Source organism: Macrobrachium nipponense, chromosome 21 (genome assembly GCF_015104395.2).
Source record: "Macrobrachium nipponense isolate FS-2020 chromosome 21, ASM1510439v2, whole genome shotgun sequence".
In the NCBI taxonomy this organism is placed as follows: Eukaryota; Metazoa; Arthropoda; class Malacostraca; order Decapoda; family Palaemonidae; genus Macrobrachium; species Macrobrachium nipponense.
Window position 1 is genome coordinate 43,220,429 of NC_087212.1, and position 12,095 is coordinate 43,232,523.

General features: G+C 44.1%; 1 protein-coding gene across 3 annotated transcripts in view; it reads left to right on the plus strand.

The window, feature by feature from the left end:
• The window catches only part of LOC135197973 (RAC-alpha serine/threonine-protein kinase-like), a 174,109-nt gene that overhangs the window by 37,661 nt on the left and 124,353 nt on the right, over positions 1-12,095 (plus strand). For all 3 annotated transcript variants that reach the window (XM_064225286.1, XM_064225287.1, XM_064225288.1), the window contains exon 2: positions 997-1,187. In XM_064225286.1, coding sequence (XP_064081356.1) covers positions 1,002-1,187 — 186 coding nt within the window. In that variant the 5' untranslated portion in view covers positions 997-1,001. The remainder of the gene's footprint in view (positions 1-996; positions 1,188-12,095) is intronic.

The following is a 12,095-nucleotide window of genomic DNA, read 5'->3' on the forward strand; positions in this document are numbered from 1 at the left end:
ATTGACTTGCTTATCTACTGGTTTCCCTTTTTTGTCCATGATTTTAAGACATGCTCAGCAACTAACTGTAATTGTAGGTTAACCATTGTGGCTTCTCTGTGGAGAAGTGGGATGAGAAGGTATAATGACCGGTTGTGTTTATTGGTGCGTGTGTTTATGCATCTGTCACCCCTCAACATCATTATTTGTGCGAACCAGTCTTCAGAACACACACCAGTTGTCCACAGACCAGAGAGTATTGTGAAGCCAAGTTTGACTTGCATAATTTGTGAGTTTCCTTGTTGGTTCACATAACTGTAATTGTTGTTTGAGTTCTTCAAAGGCTGGTTAGATGTGACGTTTCGGCAAGCAACTTGACATATGAAGTCATATGCTGCCCCACTCCATATAAGCAGTTGCTAGGTTTTCTTGTTGGACTTTTTGCCTCATGTCTTGAGCCCAGTGAAACGTACACCCATGCACATTAACAGGTGATATAATTTTTTTTTATCTTATTTATGGCAGCTTTTAATTCCAATAGAAATGAAATTTCTTGATTTTACTGTTTTAAACATAGATCATTAGGGTATCTATTTTAAACTTATCATTTATATAATTTCCATTAAACTCATTACTTATATCATTCCCATTAAATTCATTACGTATTATGTTTCCATTTTCATTCATTGTCATCAAAGTGCTGAATGACTGTAGGTCCCAGTGCTTGGCCTTGTGCCTAAATCACATATTCCATTCTATAGCAAATGAAAAAGTACCACTTATGTTTATATGTATATTCTACTAGGAAGAGATGGTGAGGAATTTATAAAAATAATGCTTGATATGTAATTAACATATAGTAAGATATTCAATGTAAGGCACTGTTGAGATTGTATGCGATTTCATGTCTGGCATCAGTTTGCCCAAGGAAGCATGAAGGGATGAAGTTGTTGTAGTGAACTTCAGATTGTATTAAGAAGACCTAGTTGTATCAAGCATTGTCATTTCTGTTTGCAGGCATAATGGGTGAAGCGGGAGGAGAAGCAAAGCCAGCCATTGTAAAAGAAGGCTGGCTTAACAAAAGAGGTGAACACATCAAGAACTGGAGACAGCGGTATTTCTACTTGCTTGAAAATGGAACATTGTTGGGATTCAAAACAAAACCAGAACATGATCTCTCAGACCCTCTAAATAATTTTACTGTCAAGGTGAGAGTATTTTCTACTTTAGATATTTCATTAATATAAGTTCATCAATTTGCCCTTGATTTTGGTGACTTAATTTCATTTCATAATCCTTGCTACTGTTGTGGTGGTAAGGAAACTTGATGTTTAGTATAGTTTAGAATGTCAGTGACCTGGTAATAACTCAATTCACTGTATTTGATGAAACTGGCAGAGGTCAAACTAATCCTAAAAGTAACAATTTTGATGCTTAGTAAACAATAAGAAAATTATACTGCCATGAACCATGTAGTTATTCTGCTTGGTAGTTGGAACTAGGGTAAATAACAGGTTTGTTGTGGTATTTTGTATCTCAGTGCTTGATAAAATGCCAGGAGACCCCTTAAGAAATAATTTTGGAATAAATAATATTAAGATTTTGAAACCAGCCTAAATACTAAATAGAGATGTGCATATGAAAAGCAAAAAGAATGGAGATATCATAACCAGAAATAATTTTTGTGTAATTTTTCTGCCTTTGTTCTTCTGAGAATACAAACCATATTCTTTTATATAGGTGTATCTTTAGCAAGAGATTATCTGATTGTCTTTGGGCAAAAGCTGATGTCTAGTAGCAATTAAGTGAGGTGAGGACTGCCTATTCAGGTGATTGTTTGATTTCAAGTTTTCTTTGGCTCTGATGCCGTAAAGATGTATTGCAATACACCCCCTGAACACCTGAATAAGCCCTGGTCACTTACCAGGGCTTATTCAGGTGTTCAGGTAGGTATTACAATATTAGTTTTACAATAAAAACATCATTTTTGCTGTTATTGAACTTATTAGAATCATGTTTGTTGAGGCATTGATTTTCTTTTATTTGGTTTTCTCTTTTTATTCTGACTCTCTTGGTTAAGTTGGTTTTGTTTTTTTAATTTTGTTGTACTAGTAATTCAAATGATGATGGCAGAATCTCCTAGCAGACAGTATATTATTTGTTCTCAGTAAGAATGTAATTGTGTGCATTTTTTGTTTATGTAGAGCCTTGTTCTTTTTGTTTGCTGTTTAGGGATCAGGATTTTATTCTGGTTCTGAACCTTGTTTAAGTGTATTGATTGCTCTCATGCCCAGTGGTAGATGATTATGTCAAAGACAAAGTTGTCCTAAAGAGGTGCTTATGTTGTCTCTCTCTGATGTGACACTTTTTTTTCCGTTTCTAGGAGAGTATCTGGACATTCCCCTGGCTCAGTTCAAGGAGGGATGAAGGGGTTGAACATTAACTGGCCTGCTTACTCTTCCTAGTATGGGAGGGTAAACAGTGCCTGCTATGGCCACTAACCCTTCTTCCTTTGTCATCCCATCTACTCCTGCTTTGCCAACTGCCCAAAGGCACTTTTAGAAAGTGAAGGTGTTGCTGAAAGCTGTGTGTCCTTCTTCACATGGGTTAATGGGAGAACCATCCCTTTTGGCTCTCCAGAACACTTGGCTATGGGCAAGACCTCTACACCAATATTGGTCCTTGTGGACACTTCTGCTTCTGCAGTAATCTCTTATGCTGACTTTCATCCCTTGAAAGGCTTGCCTCCACTACTTCCTTGTAGGAAACAGAGAAATTGTAGAGACCCCTGGTTACAAGAGGTTCTAACAGAGGATGATTTGTACAGAAGGGTATTGAGATACAATTGTAATTTAATATAAGTAACTTACCAAGTAATTACGTAGCTATTGGTTCCTAACCTACGACAGCTTAAAAATAGAAAATTTGCGCTGTGGCGCTTCTTTCGATTAGGTGAACAGGTCTCACTCACTATCTTGGATTTGGGGAAACAAACTAGGCAAAGAGCTCAATTAGTTTCCTGCTGGTGGCCAACAAACATTGGGAGTTTTCTGTAGCTACTTCATTGGTTTTTCAGATGGTTGTTTGCTGATATTTGGTGAAGTTTTCAAGATTTTTGTTGTTGCTTTCTTTCATCAGGTGATTATCTTTTGTGGTTGACTTTAGTAGTTTTCTTCAAATTTACATGTCAGATACTAGCTCATTTAGTGTTTGTTGCTGTTCTGAGGGTTGGAAATCTAGGCTAACAAAGTTTACTTAAGATTCTCTCACTAAACGTGCCCAGAGTGTTAAGAATGGGAGGATAAGAAATGGTGCTACGTTTTAAACCTGGCCTTAAGGGGCTCAAATACGTAAACGTGAATTAGTTGAGGGAAAAAGCAGAATAAATTAATTGAACTTACCTTTAAAAGGATTTATAGTGTAATTTACTCTAGAGGGAAAGGTCGCCAGAAAACTCGGCTAATTACTTTACATCTATATATTTACAAGAGGCCGTTTACTGGCCTGGAGAAAGAGTAAATGCAGCTGGTCCACACGTGGGGACCAATATATCTCTCACAAGGGGATAGCTGGCTAAAAATGAGGTTCCCGTAAAAGCTGGCTTTCAAAATCTTGCGGTAATGCAACACTTGCGGGGCGAAGACTTGGACATGTGACTCAGGGAATCTGGAAAAGATCCCAGATTAGACAAGATAAAAAAAAAAAAGGACTTCTTGCACAAGTTACGATTATTCAGTTTCTCTAACACTGGGGAAAAGGAACTCCTAGTGTTTAACTGAGGTATGCAATGACTTCATTTGTCTGGGACGATCACACAAGGGAAGCATGCGGCCACAAGGCAGTGAGAGGAACAAAGGGATATTCCTTTGAATCAGAAGTTTGAATTGTGAAAATGGGGAGTAAATAGACACTAGGAGGTAAGGAACTGGCAATATGCTGTTTCACAAGATGTACATGGATGCCATGATCAGTGGACCTTTTTAGAAATGTGGCATCAGCTTTGTCTCAGGTCTGGGCGTGCCAGTAACGCTGGCGCGCCCAGACCTGAGACAAAGCTGATGCCGCATTTCTACAAAGGTCCACTGATCATGGCATCCATGTACGTCTTGTGAAACAGCATATTGCCAGTTCCTTACCTCCTAGTGTCTATTTACTCCCCATTTTCACAATTCAAACTTCTGATTCAAAGGAATATCCCTTTGTTCCTCTCACTGCCTTGTGGCCGCATGCTTCCCTTGTGTGATCGTCCCAGACAAATGAAGTCATTGCATACCTCAGTTAAACACTAGGAGTTCCTTTTCCCCAGTGTTAGAGAAACTGAATAATCGACTTGTGCAAGAAGTCCTTTTTTTTTATCTTGTCTAATCTGGGATCTTTTCCAGATTCCCTGAGTCACGTGTCCAAGTCTTCGCCCCGCAAGTGTTGCATTACCGCAAGATTTTGAAAGCCAGCTTTTACGGGAACCTCATTTTTAGCCAGCTATCCCCTTGTGAGAGATATATTGGTCCCCACGTGTGGACCAGCTGCATTTACTCTTTCTCCAGGCCAGTAAACGGCCTCTTGTAAATAAATAGATGTAAAGTAATTAACTGAGTTTTCTGGCGACCTTTCCCTCTAGAGTAAATTACACCTCGTTAGGCCTAAGTTGGAAGGCTCGTGGCTGGGAGACTTGAGATCGAAGGCAGGTGTGTAGCACAGGTGTTGGGGGTCAGCTTAACCCCCCAAGAGTAGGGCAATCCTGGAAACAGAACATACAGCCAGCAGAGGGTTCACAGGAAAAAGAGCTTAAGACGTAGGCCTAATAAGTACCAGGCTACCTACACCCTTCCCTTTTGGGATACGTCCTTAAGGCTGAGAAGTCTTTATTTTTCCCCTTCTAACAGGAAATCCCTGTCTCTGGCTGGCGTGCTTTGGTTTCCCGCCTAAAATCAGCTGATATTTGGGTGAATATGGCTGCTTCTTTTAGAAATAAAATACCTTAAATACTGCTGGGGAGACGAGACGGTCAATAAATGTAACAATGGAAAACTGAAGTCTCATGTAGATTTACATTAACTCGAAAGAGATAGAAAGAGGAAGGCAACCCTTAGGGCTGAAAACAGGGTTAGTTCAGATTCTACTCCTTTACCTATCTTAATAGATGATTCTGTTTCTACTCCTGCTCCTCCTCCTCCTCCTCACATCCTGAGGCCTATATTACCACCTACTCCTGATGCAGGTTCCCATGATTCTACCCTCCACGCCATTGCCGGCCTTGAATCAAGGTTTGATCTAAAGTTTGGATATCTATCTAATACCCTCATTGAAATGGGGTCTGCTATTAAATCTCTTCTGGAGAAAAGTGTACTTATTAAAAATGGAGTAAGAAGTGAGTGTTGTGAATGTTGAGGAGGTGCTCCAAGACAAAGATCCCTGTCCCGCTCCCCTTCACTGTTGAGAAGATATACCAGAGGTCCAAGGGAGGCTGGTGAAGTTTGCCCATGGGCAGTCATCCCCTCTGTCGAGCCTGTTTGTCTTCAGACCTCAACCATATGCCACCGGAAAGGCATTCGTGTGAATTTGCTTCTTCCAGTCAGGACAAGAAGCACCTGTATCATCCTGCTTTGTCGCACACTCTCGAGAGACATACGGAGCCTGCTGTTTCCTCCCCTTTTGCAGTTAAGAGGTACAGAGATGTTAGCCCACAACCTTCCTCCAGTTTTCAGGAACAGTCTGCTTGTCTTACTTGTCATAGGTAGGGAGATGGTCCTGAGCAGCCAGTTTCATCCCGCAAGTGCCCGACTGCCCACGAACGTCAAGCGGCCGCATTCTCACAACATACATACACTTATGAGCACTCGGCGACAGATTCTGAGCACCTTGCGCCAGCTTCTGATCACTCAGCACTTCGAGTGCCCACCAATGACCTGGACACCATACTCCTACTGTTCGTCCTCCTCTTTCTTCCATACAAGAGGATATTTCATTAGCTCCCCTCAAGCGTCAGTTAGCAGAGCTTATGGGCTTTCTGAATAGAACTGCTACAGTTCCTGAAACCAAGGATAAGAAACTATCCTTGATCTCTGCATATTCCACACTTTTGAAGTTTCTACTGGACACCTTTCCAGACTTCTATGTTCCTGCTATGCCAACTTCTCCAGCTTCTGCCTTCCTGATAAGGAAGCATTCTGTGAAGTGCACCAGACTGCCTAAGTTAGTCCTTTCCTCTTCCTCTAAGAAAGCTCTTTGCAAAGTGCATGACTGGCTCGCCTCTAAGAGGAAGGCAAAGCTACATTTGCTTTTCCTCCCAGTAAGCTTATGAAAATGAAGTATACAACTGTAGAAGCTCCTTCTTTGGGTCTCTGCCTTTTGCCAAGGGGACATCTCTGCTTGGTAGGCTCTAATTGCAGATCAGCCTTCTCTTTTGCAAAAGTCACGTTTTCCTCTCCTGAACTTGACCACCGTATTAGAAATTATTTTTAAGGTGTTTGAGGTTTTTAGTTTTTTGATTGGGCTGAATGGGCTTTGCAAAAAAAATTGAAGACTGCCCAGTTCTCACTGAAGACCTTGCCTCTGATGAGTAGGGTGTCCTGTCGTTTGCCAGCAGAGCTGTAAGAGACAGCTCATTAGAGCTCGCCCCTCTCTTTTCAATGGGAGTGTTGAAAAAGAGGGAGCCCTGGTGTTCTTTTACTTCAAAAGAGTTATCAACGACACAGAAGTCAACTCTTCTTTTAGCCCCGTTGGATAAGACACACCTCTTCTTGAAAGTAACTGTTAAGGGTATTCTTTCAGACATGCCAAAGAAGTCTGCGATGGATCTGTTAACTCAGTCCGTCAGGCGTCCAAGACAGTCTACTCCTTCAACCTCTGTTTTTGCCCTTGCAGACTTCGCCCCAGACCAGCTCGACCAATGAGAACGCAGTTCTAGGATTCGAACCGCTATAAATACCGGCATGCAGACACCATCTCTTCACTTCTACTGCTGACCAGCCAAGATGACCTATGAGAAGGTTGAAATGTCGCGCTGATCCAGAGCTGCACCAGCATTAATACCAGCTGAATACCAGAGACGACCCCTGCTTGATCTGGACCAGAGGAATGCCTTCCCATATACCAGTAATCTGATAATACCAATATACTGTTAATACCAGTCTGATTAATAAAGCCTGTTCTGAATAAGACACCACTTTCAGCATTATCCCCAATATCAATATTGGCCAATTATTGCAAAGTATCGCTGAGCCAGAAAAGCGAGTAATAAGAAAAATAGAAAAGACAATATAGTATAAGATTAATTCGCTGAATTCTGCCATTTTATTCAACAGAATTTGTTTAAAAGAGGGTCTTCTCCCAAAATAATAATAATAATATAACTGTAATTACAAAATTCGTGATAGTATTTTAAATAAATAGGGGGAAAGAAGAGAGAACTATGTTGTACGTATGTACGCACTCCTATATTTTTACCAACCATTTATTTCTATTTTAATGAGTAATGTATTAAGCTAACTTTTAAATAAAATTACATTAACTTTAATTTAATTTAAAAGTGAGCTTCATATTTTGGGAGCATGATTAGGGCCATATTTAGTGTTCAAACTAGAAGTAAGCATTTATTAGCATATTTAGAGACCATGCCAAACTTATGCAAAACTTCCCTTTGTGTGAGGGGGTCTAGAAACTAACTTTGCGTAAATTCGGGTTATTATTGTACTCATCTGAAATTTACGCTTACACTGGAAATTACCAAGGGGAAGTTCAGAGGTTTGTTCTTTGTGTTTTTCCCTCTTCTCTTTTGTCCTTTCGCTAGCTTATCGGATGAAGATAGTGGAAGATAGTTCCTGAGATTTGTTTTCCAGAACAGAATTTACCAGTTCAGAGCTCTGTGCTTCAGCTTTTCCACAGCTCCCCAGGTATTTACCTGTGTCCTAGGCCCCGTGGCAAAATGGCTACACCTAGTAGGTGTGAAGATCTCTCTCTACCTTGACACCTGGCGTGTTCTCCTCAGACAAAGTAGAAATGTATGGAGGACCTGTAGAAAACCCTGGCATTGGCCCAAGAACTGGGTCTTCTAATAAGTTTAGGAAAGTCTTGTTTAGTCCCTTCTCAAAAGATATTACCGGGCATTTCGAAATTAGAGTCCCCCCTCCACAGAACAAATGGAAAGTTATGTTTTCTGCCATAGCCTATCCCCAAGTACATTATCTTAAGTTTTGTTCATGAAACTTACCTGTCAGATATATATATAGCTGTATTTTCCGAAGTCCGACAGAAATTAAAAAACTTACGACACACGTAGTGGGAGTCAGGTGGTTAGTACCCATTCCCGCCGCTGGGAGGCGGGTATCGGGAATCATTCCCATTTTCTATTCATAATTTTTCTGTCGCCGGTGTTGTAAACACAGTTTTCAGCACCTCCGTCTTGAATTTAGGAAACTTGGCTACTATAAGTACCCCTTTTTGATTTTTTGGTATCTTGACTTTTGGATCGGTGGCTAGGCACACGTTAATTGTGGATTTGATTGATTTTGGCTTGATTTCTCTTTAAATAAGATGTCTGGTTCTAGTTCGGCTAGCGCCAGGTTTTGTACCAAGAGTGATTGTCGAGGTAGGCTACTGAAAGCATCAGTAGACCCTCATACTTTGTGTAAGAGTTGCAGAGAGCATGATTGTATGTATGAAAGTCGCTGCAAGGAATGTGAGTGTCTTTCTGATTCTGGATGGAGAGCGTATGAGTCCTATCTGCGTAAGCTTGAACGGGATAGGTTAAGGAGGTCTTCCTCCAGGAGCGTTTCAGGTAAACGTCAGGAAGTTCATGTTTCTCCTTCTAACCCTCCTTTAATCACTACTCCTAACCCTGTAGTGTTGCCTTCGGGCCCTGGAACAGTGTCTGTGGAGGGTAATACCCTTACACTTATCCTAGAGTCGATTCGTAATTTAGAATCTAAAGTGCTCGCCTTAGAAGGCAAAAGTGAAGGTGCAAAGTGCAGTGACAGTGCTCCTTCGTTGGTGGAGGGTGCGTCAGATCGGCCCCATTTCGCCTCTAGGCCTAGACCGCTGCCGGACTCCCAGGTTTCAGGGAGAGGGCATGTCGAAAGCCGCAGGAGGGTTACGGGGAACGCCCACCGATCTGACGTGCCTTCGGCAGTATCTGTTGACGTTACACAGACTGCCAAGGAGCGTGCGCGTGCACGTCTCCTGAAAGAGTGTTTCTCTTCTTCAGAGGCTTCCTCCCCGCACAAGGGGTGGAGCTCTCATTCTGTTTCACGCCCGCTGAAAAGGAGCGTTGGTGATCGTGACGCTTCACGTCCAGTTTTGGCTCTCGAGAGGCGATCATCACCTGAGAGTGTGTTCGCAGCCTTCCCGCCACAGAAGAAACGTAAGGAGTCATCGGATGATGACTTTGTTGAGCGCCCCAGTCGCTCTCGAGCGCGTGCTACGGCAGTTTCTGGGAGAAGGAAGAAGGCGTCCCCTCGCCCCTCGTCTTCTCACAGGATCAGCCCGTCACCTGACAAGGAATCCTCTCCTACTGAGAAGATCCTGCGCTCTTTGCAGCAACAACTTGCTGATGCTCTTTCTAAGAAAGGGACGCAACCACGTCCCAGGAGAAAGGATGACCGTCTGCCTGTGAAGAGATCTAGAAGGTCTCCCTCTCCCTCTCCTCGCTCGTCTATCTCTCCACTTTCTTCGCCTGCTAGAGTTCGTGCGACTCCCCAGCGGCTCTCTGGAGGACGTGAAGAGGATTTTGCTCGCTCTGCGCATGAAGCGGTATTACCCGCTCGTAAGCTTGCGGTGCGAGAGCTCGATACTTGCGTGAACGCTTCGGTGCAAGTTCAGGATCCTGACGCTCGGTCGGAAGCCAAGCGAACGCCAGTGGCATCTAAGAGTGCACCAGCGGAAGCAGAGCGCGCGCGAGATGTTAAGCGCGCTTTAGTAAATGTCATTCGCACGCCAGTGGACGCCAAGCGTGCGCCAGCGGACGCCAGCAGCGCGCGAGTGGACGCCAATCCCGCGCTAGTTGCAGCCAGGCGTGCGCCAGTGGACGCCAGGTGTGCGCCAGCGGACGCCAGGTGTGCGCCAGCGGACGCTCGGGTGGACGAAGATGTGGATTTTCGTCGTCTCCCACCTGTTTTTGATGAGACTTTGCAAGTTACTTCGGGTCTTAGAGATACGACCGGAGTTTCTATTAAGGAGTAAGCTTTGCCTTCCACTTCACAGCAAAGCGCCTCTTGGAAACTTAGACCAGATAGTCTTAGTCCAGCCTTATTTCCTCCAACTTCACCTGTGTCGGAAGCAGAGGTTAGCGACGCTTCGGTTGAAGTGGATGATGAGAAACCTTTGGCGGCAGTCTCTTCCGACTACCAGGTATTGACCCGCCTTCTTCAATCAGAGTTTGGAGATACGTTTCACCCGGAAGCTCCTCGCTCTCCTCCTTCACAACTTTCTTCTTCCAAGATCAACAAAGTCTCGGCATTTGTCAGAATGAAGAAGTCCCTTTCAACTAAGAGGGCTCTTCGTAAGGTCCATGACTGGATGGAGAAAAGGAAGTCTCAGGGAAAGACTTCTTTTGCCCTGCCACCTTCGAGACTTAGTGGGAAGGCTGGCATTTGGTATGAAACGGGAGAAGACGTAGGTATTAGACTTCCCTCGTCAGCTCAAGGAGACTTCGCTAGCATTGTGGATGCCTCGAGGAGGTCTCACCTGTCCTCTTCGAAAGTTTCCTGGTCTGCTACGGAAATGGACTACCACCTTAAAGGCCTCTTTCGGACGTTAGAGGTCTTCAACTTTCTAGATTGGTGTTTGGGAGTTCTGGATGCCAAGTCTAGGAGTTCCGACTCGATTAGTCTGGGGGAGCTGTCCAGCGTAATGTCGTGTATGGACAAGGCCGTCAGAGATGGTTCGGAGGAGCTTACAGCTCACTTTTGCACAGGGCTCTTGAAGAAGAGATCCCTGTTTTGCAATTTTACAGCTAAATCTGTCTCTCCGTCACAAAAAGCAGATTTGCTCTTCGCTCCTTTTTTGGATCATCTCTTCCCCCAGGCTATGGTAAAAGACATTGCTACCAGCCTATAGGAGAAGGCCACGCAAGATCTCCTCGCACAATCTTCAAGGAGACCTGCGGTTCCTTCGTCCTCGGGAGTTTCGATTCTCAAGAAATCGAAGCCCTTTCGAGGTAGTTCTTCCTCGAGACCAGCCCCTCGAGGAAGAGGCACTTCCAGAGGCAGAGCCACTGCGCTTGCCAAGAACAAGAAGTGAAGCAGAAGTCCTTCAGTCACCGGTTGGAGCCAGGCTTCAGTTTTTTGCGCAAGCCTGGGAAGAGAGAGGTGCGGACAAATGGTCCTTGGACATCTTAAAGAAGGGTTACCGGATCCCGTTCCTGAAACCACCCCCGCTGTCTACGACACCCAGGGACATGTCTCCTTCTTATCGGGGAGTAAAGCAACAAGTGCTTTACGATCTGTTAGATCAGATGATCGTGAAACACGCCGTAGAACAGGTCTCCGACCTGAATTCCCCCGGATTTTACAACAGACTGTTCCTGGTGCCAAAGCAGTCGGGGGAATGGCGACCGGTACTCGATGTCAGCAACCTGAACCTCTTTGTCATCAAGCAGAGGTTCAAGATGGAGACACCTCAGTCAGTGATGGGAGCCTTAAGACCGGGGGATTGGATGGCTTCACTAGATCTCCAGGACGCGTATTTCCACGTCCCCATCCACCCCCAGTCCAGGAAATACCTGCGGTTTGTCCTGAAAGGAAAAGTGTTTCAATTCAGGGCTCTCTGCTTTGGACTCAGCACTGCTCCCATGGTATTCACCCTACTGATGAAGAACATTGCGAGGTGGCTTCATCTTTCCAAAGTCAGGATCTCTCTCTACCTGGACGACTGGCTCGTACGAGCCTCCTCGAAAGACCGGTGTCTGGAGGACCTTCACACGACCTTGTCGTTAACGAAGTCCCTGGGGCTTCTGGTGAACCTCAAAAAGTCACATCTGACCCCTTCTCAGTCTTTAGTCTATCTGGGGATTCAGATGGACTCAGTGGCTTTTCGGGCTTTTCCGTCCCAGGGGCGACACTAGATTGCCTAAGCAAAGTGTCAACCTTTCTGGGGAAGGAATCATGCTCGGTGAGGGAATG